The following is a 15461-nucleotide window of genomic DNA, read 5'->3' as shown; positions in this document are numbered from 1 at the left end:
TTGGACCAAGTGTCCTGGGTCCCACTTCTACATGTGACCCCTCTCCCCATGCCCCTTACCTTGGACTCCCATTCCATGCCAGCCAGGGAGATGGCCAGAAGCACGGTGACAGTAACCACACCGATGATGCGGATGTCGTTGACGGGGTCCACAATGGGCGTGCCATATTCCTGGAGGAAGCAGGCCAGCTGTCCTACACCCCACTCCTTCAGATTCCCCTACTCCACTTAGGTACCCTCAGGCAGCCCGCACCTTCCCGCCCCACAGATCCAGGGGTGGCTGCTGCCGGGCCACTTGCCCCTGAGGCAACATGCATGCCACACATGCCAAAAGGGGATGAGTGGGGACGATCTTTATTTGATGAGATTGCCATTGTTTCCATGGTGAGCAGATATGACTTTGTCCTGTGATGGGTAGGATGAGGCAGAGGCAGGGGAGGAAGGCCTGGCTCGGAGAGGCTGCCTAGCTCCCACCACCCAGGCCAGGCCCCAACCTGGAGCAAGTCCCGTACAGTCTCCGCAAAGCCCACGGTGTGCATGGCCACTCCCACGGCATTGGCGAAGGCAAAGATGAGGCCGATGGAGCCCCCGAGCTCTGGGCCCAGACTCCGGGAGATGAGGAAGTAGGTACCCCCTAGCAGGACAGGAGCCAGAAAAATAGAGTCACTGGCAGAGCAAATCAGGGCCAGGAAAAGGCTGAAGAAGGGGTGACCACAAGCCACAAGGTAGACTATAAGTGAGGCCACCCCAGACAGTGGGGCATGCGCACAGAGCTCCCACCTGGAGTCACGGGGGCCGCCTGGAGTGTTCTAGGGGCAGGGTGGCAATTCAGAGACCCAGGGTGAAGCTGGAGGGTGAAAGAGAGGAGGGCACGGCGGCGCACACCTGACTTGACCTTGCCGTTGGTGGAGATGGCTGAGATGGACAGGCCTGTGATGGACGTCACCATAACCGAGAGCAGGATGATGAGCCAGGTCAGCACTGCGCAAGGTGAACATGAGCACCCCCATAGTCAGTCAGCGTGAGGAACCCCAGTTGTCCCCAGTGCTCCTTGCTACCTGAGTCCCTTCCCCTTCCCCTTCCCTTCCCTTTCATTCCCTTCCCTGAGCCTCAGGTTTGGTTGTCTGAGAAGCAGTGAGCTCCTCACCCAGAGGCTTGCCATCTGAGCACTCGGGAGGCTAGGCAGGACAGTGGAGAATTTGAAGGCACCCTGGACTTCATAGCAAGACTGTCTACAAACAAAAACCACCACTACATACACACAGACACACACACACACACAAGGGCCGGGCATAGTTGCACACGCCTTTAATCCCAGCACTCAGGAGGCAGAGGAAGGAGGATCACCATGAGTTCGAGGCCACCCTGAGACTACATAGTGAATTCCAGGTCAGCCTGGGCTAGAGTGAGACCCTACCTCATTAAAAACAAAAAATACAAGGGCTGGGGATGTGGCTTAATTGGAATAGTGCTAGGCCAGCATGCATGAAACCCTGCATTCCAGTCCTAGCACCGCAGAAAAAAATGAGCACGGTGGGACATAAGCCCAGCACTTGGGAGACAAAGATAGGAGGATTCAAGATCATCCTTGAGAGTTCAAGGTTAGCCTGAGCTATATGAGACCCAGTTTCAACCAAAAAGAAAGAAAGAAAGAAAGAAAGGAAGGAAGGAAGAAAGAAAGAAAGAAAGAAAGAAAGAAAGAAAGAAAGAAAGAAAGAAAGAAAGAAGGAAAGAAAGAAAGAAAGAAAGAAAGAAAAGAAAAGAAATCCCTAAAAACAAAGAAAGGGTAGGTCTCTACCTTCTGGGATAACCTGAATTGGCAGAGAGCTCTTGTGACAATGGTTGCCAGGCATGGAAGGGAAGGCACACTCCTTTGATAATAAAAAACAAAGCAGTAGTGGGCATGTCAAGAGTATAGAGCACAGACCAAAGCTGGGCGTGGTGGTACATGCCTTGGGAGGCAGAGGTAGGAGAATCACCATGAGTTCAAGACCATCCTGAGACTACATAGTGAATTCCAGTTCAGCCTGGGCTAGAGCAAAACCCTACCTTGAAAAACAAACAAAAACAACGACGAGAGTAAAGACCAAAGCCTGCTCTATTTTCCTGCACCTTGTAAAGGGCACAGTAGCTCTGTGATGCAACACTATTACCAGACCCACTCTCCGCATGAGGAAACTAAGGCTCAGAGAGGTTCAGAAACTTGTATAAGATCCCATAGCATGGTGCACAGCTAGCATCTGAGCCCTGGTCTTACAGAGACCAAGTTGCAAGCACACATGCTCTATAACATGAATTGGCGCAGACAGGCTACACAGGGTTTTTTTTTTTTTTTTGGTAGGGTCTCACTCTAGCCCAGGCTGACCTGGAACACATTTTGTAGTTCCAGGCTGACCTTGAACTCAGCAATCTTCCTACCTCTGCCTCCTAAGTGCTGGGATTAGAGGCATGCACCACCACACCGGGTGGCCCAGACAGGTCATAAGACAGGGCAACCAGGGACAGCAAGCCCTCAAGACCGCTGACTCCACATGCAATGTGTTGCTGCCATTCCACCCTCATCTGTTACTGTGGGGGCCCGAGGCTATGCTGGCGAGAAGCAGGCATGGCCTGAGGTCTCTGAAGCTCAAGTTTAAGCCTGTTCTGCAGTGGCTTCGGAGCAGGCCTCCTGCAAACCCCTTTTCCCCTCCACAGCACTCACCAATGCCCGCCTGTGCTGTGATCCAGGGCAGCCGCAGGTAGAGGATCACGCCCCAGATGTTGAGCATGCATCGGATCTGAGAGGAGAGAGCTGTTAGAAGCTCCTTGAATGGGGCTGGAGAGATGGCTTAGCGGTTAAACACTTGCCTGTGAAGCCTAAGGACCCTGGTTCGAGGCTCGGTTCCCCAGGTCCCACGTTAGCCAGATGCACAAGGGGGCGCACGCGTCTGGAGTTCGTTTGCAGAGGCTGGAAGCCCTGGCGCACCCATTCTCTCTCTCTCCCTCTATCTGTCTTTCTCTCTGTGTCTGTCGCTCTCAAATAAATAAATTAAAGAAAATTAAAAAAAAAAAAAAAAAAGAAGCTCCCTGAATGGACCAGATGCCCAAGGGCCAATGCTCCAGTGCTTGTCCCTAGGCCTGGGAGACACCTCTCCTTCTTGCATCACCAGCTTCCGTAGGATCAGGCCATCAGGGCCTGAGGATGGGCTGCAGCATTGGCACACTCACCCTGTTCCAAGCCTACAACCTTGTGTCTGCCAACCCCAATCATGGCCCTTGGTAGCTGCTGGGATTAAGGGGATGGCAGACAATGCCAACTGAGCAGGTGCCCCACTGAGAGCAGAAATCAGAGCTCAGGTTGCTCTCACATTTAAAGCTGGGCTGTGATTGGGGCCCAAGTTCCCAGGAGGGAGGGCTCTTGGCTCTACCAAGTTGTGGGGTTGGGTAAGGGACCCATGCCTTCAGGAGTAGGGGAAGGTGAGGGGTTCCAATGGAGAAACAGAGTCCCATCAGAAGCTAACCTCCTGCCTCCCAGAGCATCTGGTCCTCTCATAGTCTTTCAAAGCCCAAATCATGTAATTCTTTTTTTTTTTTTTTAAGGGTCTCACTCTAGCACAGGCTGACCTGGAACTCTGTAGTCCCAGGCTGGCCTCAAACTCACAGCAATCCTCCTACCTCTGCCTCCTAAATGCTGGGATTAAAGACATATGCCACCACTTCCGGCCCAGATCATGTAATTCTCCACTGTTTCAAAGTTGAGGTCGCTTGATTCTTTACTACCTGCAAACTTACTTATGCTCCAAATCACATCAAACCTTTCCCTTAGCACCACCATAAAGTTAAGGGTGGGGAAGTTTGTGGATTTATGTGTTGGTGTTGCCCCCTGGTGGCTCAAGAAGGAACCTTCTTATAACTTCCGGCAGAGATGGCTCCAAGGACTTTCTATGAACTCATTTAATGCTCATTTCACAGGGAGGAAACTGAGGCAGGAAATGGTTACAGGATTAGTGAGTAAGCAAGTCAATATCTCCCTTAGGACTGGGTCTCAACCAAGTCCACAAATAGGGGCTGAGAAGCCCAAACCCAGAAGCAAGTTTAAGTCACTGTTGGGAAAACTGAGGCCCAGGCTGAGCCCAAAATTCAGAGCAGAGCCTGCATGGAGCTCTGCCCCTGCTCCCTTCCCAGACATCGAGCATCAACCCGTACCCACTCACCATCACTCCCTTGACCCAGCCGAAGCGTACGGGCTCCCCAGGGCTCTGCTCACTGTCGGTGCCTGCCTCGTCCTCCACCAGTCCATCGGTCAGCTCACGGCCTCCTCGGCTGTCAAAGGCCAGGGCATGCAGGTGGCTACCTTCCTGCTGAGGGCCCAGAGATCATCTTGAGTCAGACAGAAAGAGCTTGGGGCCTGGGGTCTCTGCATCTAGTCCTGCCTGCCCCATGGTGCTGCATATGTATAGCCCTCCAATCGCCTTGCTGGTAGAGCACTGCTTGAGATTTCTCAGTGGTTAAAGGCACTTACTTGTAAAGCCTGATGACCCAGATTCAATTCCCAAGTGCCCATGTAAAGCCAGGGTGCATGCATCTGGAGTTTGTTTGCAGTGACAACAGGCCTTGTCACACCTATTTTTTCTTTGTCTCTCTTAAATAAAATATAAATATTTTAAAAAAGAAAGCTGGGCTGGAGGGATGGCTTAGCAGTTAAGGTATTGCCTACAAAGCCAAAGGACCCAGGTTTGATTCCTCAGGACCCATGTTAGCCAAATGCTCAAGGTGGCACATGTGTCTGGAGTTCGTTTGCAGTAACTGGAGGCTTTGGCGTGCCCCTTCTCCCCCCTCCACTTTTCTCTGTCAAATAAATTAATTAAAATAAAATATTTAATAAAAAAAGAAAGCTGGGCATAGCGGCACATGTTTTTACTTCCAGCACACAGATGCCAGAGGTAGTAGGATCATCATGAGTTTGATGCCAGATTACAGAGTGAGTGCCAGGTCAACTTGGGCTATAGTGAGACTCTACCTGAAAAGGAGAGAGAGAGAGAAAGACAGTGGTTGGGGTGGGGGGAGAGGGAGAGGGAGAGAGAGAAAGCTCTACAATAAGCTGGGCAAAGTGCCTTATTCCTTTCATCCTACTACTGGGGAGGCTGAAATATGAGGATCCTCATGAGTTCAAGGCCAGCCTAGGATACAGTGTGAGTACCAAATCTGCATGGGCTACAGTGAGACCTTGCCTCAAAATAAAATAAAATAAAAAGCAAAGAACTTTAAAACAAAAGAAAAAAGAGAAAAACCAGAAAGCTGTATTACAACAGGGACTCGATGCTACAGGAGCTGGTCATTTGGGGTACCTCGGGAAGTGAAAGGCACACAGCCTCGGAAGAACGACAGGATACTTGTATCTCCTCCACCCCCCCCCCCCCAGCTCAGGGGTGACACGGCTTGTCCCAAGCCACACAGTGTGCCTGTGGCGCTGCTGGACTAGAACCAGAGCTTCCACTCCAGGATGGCAGACCTCCAGGTCCACAGCCAGGGTGGCTGCAGTTCCACTTCTGGGCATTTCTTCCATTTCTTTCTGGCCCCTCCTCTAAGGGGCCCCATTGGAACAGGGAACCCTTCAAGGGGTGCTCGGACGTGGAGAAGAGCACCAGAAGTTAGGCAAGTCTCAACCTGGGAGCTAAGGTTGATGCTGCCTGCTTGTCCGGGGAAAGTGGGGCCACACAGGGCTGGCGACCACACAGCCCCAGCTCGGCAGCCTGCACAGGCCGGTCTCCCAGTCAGCAACACCAGAGAGCTGATCTCTGAGATGGCCTGTGTCGCTCCTTTCTCCCCATCTCTGGGAGCCGGGGTTGTGGGGGGGGATGACCTCTGTTTGCATGCATCGTCTACTGGGAGGCTCACTTTCTCTCTGGGGCTGCTAGCGACTGGACAAGGAGCATTACCTGTGTCCTGACTGTCATGGCGCCCCCACCCATTATTTCGTTTGGGCATCTCAATCTTTTTTTTTTTTTTTTTTTTTTTGCTTTATTTGAGACCAACAGAGAGAGAGGCAGAGAGAGAGAGAGAGAGAGAGAGAGAGACAGAATGGGTGCACCCGGGCCTCCAGCCACTGCAAATGAATTCCAGATGCGTGTGCCCCCTTGTGCATCTGGCTAACGTGGGTCCTGGGGAATCAAGCCTCGAACCAGGGTCTTTAGACTTCACAGGCACGCGATTAACTGCTAAGCCATCTCTCCAGCCCAGGGATCTCAATCTTTGACAGAGATGCTTGTCAGTCTCCACAGCACAGGTGGTAGGAGCATGGCTCAGAGGCAGCGGGTCATGGGGCCCAGGTCACACAGCAGTGCAGGTGGTCTTGTCTTCTGAATTGGTGCTTACCTTGAGGAAGGAGTGCAGGTCAGCCAACGTGGGCCGCACCTTTCTGGACTCTCCGGGCAAGGCACTGTTGGCATAGTGTTCGTAGGCAGGCACCACGTCGATGGTGTTGTAACCAAAGGTTCGCATGTACAAGGTGCTGCCGTGGGTCAGGTGGCTGGCATGGCTGCTGTCGCAGGCACTCTGTGGGGGCTCATCACCCCCGAGCAGTGTGCTGATGGTGAAGCGCCCACTGCACAGAGCCGTGTCCCCAGGAGTGTCTGTCACGGGCAGTTCTGCCATCGCTGCTCGGAGTGTCAAGGGAGGGGGTCAGGGTCGACCAGGACACTGAGGGTGGCTTTATAGGCTGGGCCGAAGTAGGGAGAAGGCAGGGAGGTTGGGCCAAACCAAACCGCCCATGGCTGGTGAGCAGGGTCCTGGATAGGGGCGGGAGGCGGAGCACTCACCAGCTGTTGTCCTGCCCCTGTTAATTTGTTCACTGACATAGGGGCCCTGCCTTGGATCAGAAGGGCTCAGCTGGCAATGCCAGACATTTGCCTCCTGCAGTGGCTTTTCGAGTCTGGGGACGCAGAGGCCCCCCCGCCAGAACCCAGGAAGGAGCAGTCAACAGAGAGACCCCAGAGGGACCCTAGAGAGGGTCTGCTATGGGCTCCACCATCATAGGTTCATAAACCTCCCATATAGAAGAGTATTTTTATTTATTTACTAGTTTTGAATAGATGAGTGGCGTGACATTTTAAAAGAAGGACGTGCATATAAAAGGGAATTGTCTCTTGCTCTAACCTCTGTCCCCAAATGTTTCAGTGCCCTTCCTGACATATCTCAATCTACAGAAGCCATTATGACAACTGGTTCCAAACAAGACCTGCAGCTGCCACTGGGTGGACAACTCCTGAGGGCTTGGGGCTGGTCAGCAGCCTCCAGGACAGTGAGGCCCAACATCACACCTGAGCCATACTCCACCGGGCTCAGAGCACCCATGCCTTTCCTCCTTGGAGCCACGCGGTTATCACTCTTCCGGCTCCCTTCGTGGGAGCCCTTGGCTCAGCATCCTGGGGGCAGACGCTAGTCAGCAGAGATACTAAGCTATTGTGGGGGACATAGCAAAACCTGATCTGGGCTGTGTGAAAGAGGTGGGTCTGGGTTTTGAGAGATGCATGATTAGTGGATGTTTTATGTACCCTAACAAAGGGCTAATGGATGTGGTGCCGAAAGGCTTGGCATCCTGCCCTACCTCTTAAGGACCAGCCACAACTCCCCTGGGTCAGCCAAAGCTCGGCATCTACACTGTGATCCTCCTCCCTTCTTCCCTCCTGAACATATGCCCTGACCTCTCTCATTCACTATCTCAGGCTATTTCCATGATGGTGTGATCTATTCAGTGGCTTACCACCAAACCATCCCATGTATGCGTGGCAGCAGGAAGCAGAAACACAGAGGGCCCTGTGGCTACCCTTAACAGTGCTGCAGTATTAGGGAGAGCTAGACACAGAAACAGACCAGACCAGACCAGCTGTGGGCAACTGCAGGAGAGGGCCTCAGAGGAAGGTCAGGGTGTGGCCAACCAGGCAAGGCTTTCTAGAGGAAGGTCAGAAAATCCCTGTCAGTTCTGGGGGCTGGGCTCAGTTTATGTTGGGCTCCAGTTATCCTCCAGGCAGATGGCAGAGCACACTGCCTCTCAAGAGCCCATGCATGTCCCTCAGAAGACCAATTCTAGGGTACTTAGAGGCCCCACGACCGTTGAGGGGGACCTTTGAGCGAGTCCGGGCAGGCCCCTGCTGCCTTGAGCCAGGGTGGTCCAGGCAGGTGTGTCCAGCTGAAGGACCAAGCAGAGGGCCAGTAGACGCTGAAGCTGGACAGAGAAGTAAACTATGTTAGGGAGTCATTCTCTGAGCTGAGAGGCCTGGAGCCTCACCCAAGCATGAGTAAGTCTTTGTACAGTGTACTTATCTTGTAATGGGGCGTTCCAACTTGCCGGAATGAGAGGCCATGAAGGCAGGAGTCTGGCCCTCTTTTGTGCAATCCCAAGCAATTAGAACACCACAGATGAGATGCTCCACAAATGTGTGTTGAACCAACAATGAACAAAGGGACTAGACCCAAGGAGGGCAAAGTGGCTCCATAGAGACCCTTGCCTGCAGGATTACCCCAGAGGCCAGTCAAGGGCTCTCCCAGGCTCCCCTGGCCTGCTGGACATTAAGAGATGAGCCAAGGGACAGTGTGGAGCTTCTGCAATTTCAAAAAGAGCATTCTCAGAGCTCCTCTGGTACAGGGGTTCCCCTGCCCAGTCCTCCCTGGACTGTCAGCCCCTCGGCAAGGACAGGTCCCCAGACACAGTGGAGCCAGGGGGTTGGAGTCAAGGCACTCCAAGCCAAGGACCTTGACCAGGGTCAATTTTCCACCTTTCCTGCAAGGGGTGGCGGGAAGTGTGAGGCCTTTCCCCAGAGTCACCCCTTCCCACCCACAGTCCCCTCCAGGCAGATCTTATCATCCCTGGCTCTTAAACTGCTAACTGCCTGGCAAAAATCACAGCCGCCCAACATCCCTACACCATTTCCACGTGCCACAGCCCTGGCAGCTGTGGAAAATTCCTGATTAAGATCTCAGGAAGGAAGGGGCCAGGGCCAGTTTCCAATAGTGCTGGGGCTGTGGGCAGGGTAAGTGGCTGTTAATTTGTTGGATGACCTTGGACATGTCACTTCCTCCTCCCTCTAAGCCCTTGCCTATGTGTTGTGGGATAAATTCATGGGTCACTTCCAGAACCCTCTCTTCCTCCCCTGCATTTCCTGGGGTGGAATGGAGTTTGGCAGGTCCTTTCAATGGGCTTATCAACAGAACAAACTAAAAGGACTGTCTGACATACCTTATCCCAAAGCACAGACCCTCAAGAAAGAGAATTCTTGATTAATTCATCTGAGAAATGCTCAGAGTCTCTTCCCAATGGTGGCATGGTACTGGCTCAAACAGTCCCTCCTTTCCACAAATTGGTTTCCTGGAGGACCATAGGACAGGTACCCTGAGAGTCTCACACCCTGAGCACAGCTGAGATGTGGCCTTGGAAATTTCTGTTCTGTTAGTTTCTAGGGGTCTTGGAACAAGTATCTGGCCTTAGTTACTATAGCAGCAAGACAGAAGTGACATCTACATCAGGGCTAGCCATGTGCCTGCCCATCTTCAGCTCTGGGTCTCCAGAGGAACAGCGCGACCCTCCTGCAAGCACCTCAGAGGCAGGGGATGGAGCCCAGAGGACAGAGGTCCATCCACGTCAACTTCTAGAATCCCATAGCCTGGCCTGGCCGAGAGCTCAGCAAGACTATGTAATCTTTAGTACAGGAGGGAGGCTACCAGGAGAGGGGAGCCAAGGAGAGAGGTAGGCAAGAGAGGTGGGAGAGCTGGGGTGGAGGCATGTGGGCCTGAGAAGCAGGGAAGAAATTGTAAGACACAAGGCTGAAAGGGGTTTCTTTCTCCATCCCACCTCATTTATTAGTTGATTACTGAATACATATATAAAATATATATATATATATACTGTTATACTGTCCTGGGCAAGAAAGACCCCACAGAGAACAGAACAAAGCCCCTGCCCTCTGGGAGCTCACATTCTAGTGGGAAAGGTAGACAAATAGACAAGCAATAGTTAGGATACATTTTGTGATAAGTGCTATTAAGAAAACAAAGCTTTTTCTTAGGTGGAACATTAGGCCTGAGGATTAAAACCCTGAGCTGAGAAAGAGCTGGGCCCCATGTGAATGGGCACTGCAAGGGTTAGGCCAGGGAGGCCCGTGTGGCTGGAACAGAGGGACCAAGGAAAGAGAGTTTGTATATAGAACAGAGAACATGGGCCTTGCAGACTAATGTTACATAGTTCCTGCTCTGCTATGTGATGGTTAGATTTGTATTCTTTGAACATTAGCTGTTGTGTGAAGAATGAACTAAAGGGGCCCACCACAGGTGCATGGCAATGGTGCCTAATTCAGGAGGCAGTTGAGTGTGTGTGTGTACTTACAAAGGATGGTGAGGTGTCCCGAAGGCAGAGCTCAGAGCCAGAGTGTGAATTTATGTGGGGCTGCTGGAAAGAATCAGGGAGCAGAGGAGACATGGAGGGGAGTAGTCATATGTTCCTGGGTAGGAAACCCTGATAGGAAGGGCCTTGGGTGCCAGGGTAAGGAGCTGGCTGTTGTCCTGGTTGTCAGCTGGCCAGGGCAGGGGTGGTGTGGCATACAGAGCAAGACCAAGGGATGAGGCCAGGGAGGGCCATCAGGGGCCATGGGAAAGGCCAGGAAAGAACAGAGGAACAGCCCAACTTGGACTTGCTCCAATTGCATGAGAACTGGAACCTCCACTCCATGGGCCTGGATGGAGGAGAGGGAGGGCCAGGCACCAACATTTGTCTAAAGCTCCCCAGCGAACTGAGCAGTAGTGCCATGGAGACACTGAGCTCTGTTGAGAAACATCTTTCATACCCAGTCACCACAGCCCACCCTATCCCCACATCCCTGTGAGCTGCAGTGGTCCCACGAGGCTTGCCTGGAGAGGATGGGTAGGATGCAACCCTGGTGTCGTGAAATAGCCGGGTAAGAGGATGCGCTGCTCGTCGGCCTGATTCACAACACCAGCTGCAGCAACCGTACCAGAACTCATGGCTTCCTCCTCCTCGGGGCGTGGCTCCTCTGTTCCAAGATAGCAGCAGCAAGCCCATATGGATATCTTCCTGACCAGACCCCCCCCAAGCCAGACTCACACTGAGACCTAGGGCTGAAGCTTGGTCCCTGCCCCCTAGGGGCTCACAGACTTGGTGGCTGCACGGAAAAGGACTAGACAGAGCAAGAGTGGAGCAGCCAGCAGCTTCCAGACCCTGGGCAGCTGAGTCAGGGCTGAGTGACTGGGACTCTGGTGGTGCCCTGCAGAGTACCTGGATATGCATGCAGACATCCTGGTCCTTCTACCTGCAGCAGATTGCTTACGTACCTCAAAGCTATAGACAGCTAAAACAAAAGGAAAATGTGAATACATTAAGACATCTTCATGTTTAAAGGAAGGGCTGATGACTCCTTTTTCTTCATGGACAGACTTAAAAAAGAACTGTTTAGCCAACATTCACCCCAGAGGTGGCTAGCTGTAGACATTAATGATTCATTAGACTGTGAGTCTCTCGGAGGCTGTGTGGGACAAGGTACGGTTACTGCCCTCAGGGGAGCAGAGTTTATCACAGGATGTAAGGTCAATAGCCACAGCCCAGGCATGATCACATAAATCTACAGGTAAAATGCTGCATGGGTTCAGAAAAGGAATGATGTCCTCTGGCAGGACAAAGGTGGAGTAAGGTGCTTGAAATACTGCAAATAAAGGAAGAAAGATAACTGATCATTTAACATTAGAGCTTTTGGCAGGCAAGGTACAAATGGAATCATGATTAGTAGGGACTATCTGATAAAAGAGTCGTATTTAATTGTTTGGCTCATAAAGGATAAATCTCCATCAACTCTTATCCTTCCTCTGCAGGCTTAGTTGAAATGTCCAGTACAGGGCTGGACTGAGCTCAGTCCTGCTATAGCTACACAGATGATCCACAGTAACAGATAATTTTCTGTACCCTGGTGACTCTGCCAGGAGACCAATGACTCAAACCCACTTGTCTCCCCTTACCTTTCATTTTTAAATACATAGTTAGCTTTTCTAGCTTGATTTTTTATGGTTTTTCTTTTTGAAGTAGGGGAGGCAGTCATTCTGTCCAATTTTGAATCTCATAGGCACATTTCTAACTAGAACTTTTTTTGTTGTTAAGACAGGGTCTGAGGCAAGGTGGGGTGGCCTACACCTGTAATCCCAGCACTTAGGAGTTAGAGGCAGGAGGATCAGAAGTTAAGGATCATCTTTGCCTACACAGCATACTTGAGACCAATTCAAACCAACATCAGACAGAGTCAAATATCGAAAGATATTGAAGACATAGGTGGCCCATGATGACATTTAAAAAAAAAAATTGAGGTAGGGTCTTACCCTGGCCCAGGCAGACCTGGAATTTACTATGTAGTCTCAAGCTGGCCTTCTTGCACAGAGAGAAAGGGGCAGGGGATATGGGTGCACCAGGGCCTTTAGTCACTGCAAATGAATTTCAGATGCATGCGTCACCTTGTGCATCTGGCGTAACCTGATTACCGGAGAATCAAACTTCAGTTGTTAGGCTTTGCAGGCAAGCGCCACAACCACTTAGTCATCTCTCCAGCCCCTTTTCATTTGTTCTAAAGTCAGGGTCTCATAGGTAGCCAAGCTGGTCTTGAATTCCTGATACTTTTGCTTCTACCTTATGGAAAGCTAGGAGGGCAGCACCTTCAGAACACTCTTTTTTGTTTGTTTGTTTTTGAGACACAGTATTGCCTCCTGAGTGCTGGAATTACAGATGTGTGCCATCAGACCTGGCTTAATGAGCTCTTTTGGACCCCAGGCATTCATGATCTACTCTTACAACACGACCAAGGAAGCTTGGAATAACATAGCTGCTTTTAAAAGCCCAGTCCTGATACCCAAACTGGACCCATTTTGGCCCTGACCCCACAGAGGGATGTGCCACACATGAGCTGTTGGAGAGACCTGGCTCTGCACCATGTGCTTGGAGAGCAAGTGGGGTGTTTTAGTTTCACCGCCTGACAAAGAGTGGGCTGCCCATCACTAGCAGGGACTTTGGCGGACATTCACAATGCTCTGCAAACAGAAAGGTTTTATATTTTCTTGGTACCAGCTCTTTAGCTACTGAAAACTAACTCCCCCTGGCTACTGTGATTAGCTGAACACAGTGCTCTCTGGTAAAGGGCCACTGCTGAGGTGGTGGGCTGAGGGAAGAGTGACACAAAGCAGCCCAGGCTCAGAAGGTAGAAAGCTAGAGGAAGTTGGCTGTGCCTGCTTGCAGGCATCGGCGCTCAGGCTCTCAGGGGAGGCTGATGCAAACTGTAGGCAATGCTCAAAGAATTCTAGAAATTCAGTCATCAGCTCTTATGCATCACCAGAGACCCAGAATGACTTCCCAATCTCCTTAACCTCTGTAGTAGAGTTCCTAAGGCTCATTTGCCAGTGGTCCCCAGCCCTAGGGGCAGCTGCAAGCCTGCAGAGGCTCCCTGGTGGCTGGGGCCTCTCAGGGTGCAAAGCCCTAGCACGGAGCTGCTCCAAAGACTGCACGCTGAGGAAGCTTGGCTTTTGCCCCTAGCAGTCTTTGAGTTCACTGGGGACAACCCCCACTCAAGGCAGCCTAGGCTTGGAGCAGGGGATTCAGCCCAACGTGTCAGATGCTCGCGCACTTGTGATTTCCTAGAAAATACACTTCAGCTTGCCCCACACAGACACCCTACATCTGAAGTAATTTTTACTGGTTAATTACTCAATACCAAAACCCATATGAATGGCTTTTACTTTGGTGGGGTCAACGAGCAAGTCAACTCCATGGGACTAGGTCTAGTGCATTCCCCCCTCCCAACCAGGCCAAATTTCACCTTCCTAGTTAGTACCTGTCAGATATTTTATGAACAAACAGATGTACTGGGGTGGAGGCTTTCCTCATTAGAAGTTGACAGACCTACTTCATCACTCCCTACTTTTTGCTTTTTGCTTCCAGATTCTGACAGGGTCTGAAAAACCCCAACCAGTGTCTAAGCTCCTCCCTGGGCTACTGAAGTCAGCGGATTAGAAGGGTAGGGCCCAGGAGCAGTTTCAAGATGTCCCCAGGTGAGTCTCAGATGCACCGAGGGTTGAGGGCTTCAGAGTTGGGGCAGGAGCTGGAGCAGAAGCCAGAGGAAAGGCAGTGTGTTGGCTCAGCCTGGGCGCATCCCAGAGGGTAGCTTTTTTGGATCAAGGAGCTGCTGACTCGGAGGTTTTCATGAACATATCTTTCATGTTGTAACGGGCTTTTGAAAAGTTCTTTTCTCCTGGTTAGATGTTGAAGACACATGCTGGCCCCCAGGCCTTGTGTTGGCTCCACTGCCCCAGGGCAACAGGCACCTTGTGACTGGTTTGCATAGATAAGTGTGTCCCCAAATCAGACAGCCTGACTCATCTCTCATGGGTCTTCTAGTTATCCTCCTAGCCCCCAAGTACTCACCTCATGAATGTGGCAGAGGCCCTATAGTCAGGCTTCTGTGTGGCCAGGAAAGGGCTGAACATGAGGCCTGTGACCTCCGACAGTCTCTCAACTCACCTGAGTCCTGCTGTTTCTCTGGCTTCAAGGCCATAGGAAGCCTTTTGACAAGTATACCACTGGGATAAGATACAGGCCAGCAAGTGACCTGGTGCTTGCTGTATCCTGAGCTGGCGATGTGGCCACACTTATCTGATGTGCTCTCATCTCTGTGGGTTTGAATCCTTATCCCTGGCAGATGCTCAGCCTCGGGAACCCTGCTTTCCATTCATCTTCCCACTATTATTATTATTATTTTGTGGTGCTTAGAAATGAACCTAGGGTCTTTGTGCATGCAGGCAAGCATGTACCACCAAGAAACCCCTTAGCTATTTATACTGAGAAAGGGTCTTGCTTCGTTGTCCAGGCTGTCCTTCAATTTGCAACCCTCCTGTCTTGCCCCCTTGAGTAGTTGGGATTACAGGTGCATATTTGCTATAGCCAGCTTCAATCAATCCTCACACATTTCTCTCTTTTTTTGTAACAATGTCTTCAGCCTATTTCATTATTTTGTTTGTGTGTCTCTCTTCCCCATCTACATTGTGAGGACCAGAAAGTAAGGCTGCACCTCAGTCTTACAAAGCACCCCATGTTGTGATGCTGGGGTGATGCTGGCAGATGCTAAGTGGAGGACAGTGGAACCATCATGTCAGCCAAGGGGAGATCATCTTTCAGGGAAGGGGTTCTTTACTGTTGCCCACCTAAGGAAGAAGGCAGTGACCTTGATTCAGCTTCACGGTATCCTCAGTTTCCTAGGACATGATCCTAAAACAATGTTTGACATTTGGTAGGCCCTCAAGCATTTGTTAGATTGCATTATCCAATTTTAGCAGTCATGGACTAAAAAGGAAACATAAGCTGAACCTGACACATCAGTATCTGTTCTCTAATAGCAAAATGTGACCTACCAGCTTTGACCTAATTTTCGATTGGGAACTAAAGAAGGA

General features: G+C 51.2%; 1 protein-coding gene across 3 annotated transcripts in view; it reads right to left on the bottom strand.

The window, feature by feature from the left end:
• Positions 1–6651, bottom strand: part of Slc12a3 (solute carrier family 12 member 3) — a 47107-nt gene extending 40456 nt beyond the window's left edge. For 2 of the 3 annotated variants that reach the window (XM_004670735.2, XM_045141878.1), the window contains exons 1-6: positions 6354–6651; positions 4193–4339; positions 2701–2776; positions 885–980; positions 494–633; positions 60–170 (exon numbers count right to left, since the gene is read on the bottom strand). In XM_004670735.2, the coding sequence (XP_004670792.1) occupies positions 60–170; positions 494–633; positions 885–980; positions 2701–2776; positions 4193–4339; positions 6354–6632 (849 nt within the window). In that variant the 5' untranslated portion in view covers positions 6633–6651. The remainder of the gene's footprint in view (positions 1–59; positions 171–493; positions 634–884; positions 981–2700; positions 2777–4192; positions 4340–6353) is intronic. The other variant, XM_004670736.2, reaches the window with a different exon arrangement.
• Positions 6652–15461: the final 8810 nt, after the last annotated feature.

This window comes from Jaculus jaculus, chromosome 1 (assembly GCF_020740685.1).
Source record: "Jaculus jaculus isolate mJacJac1 chromosome 1, mJacJac1.mat.Y.cur, whole genome shotgun sequence".
Taxonomy (NCBI): Eukaryota; Metazoa; Chordata; class Mammalia; order Rodentia; family Dipodidae; genus Jaculus; species Jaculus jaculus.
Note: the sequence above shows the minus strand (reverse complement) of the source record. Positions and strands in the feature narration are given on the sequence as shown.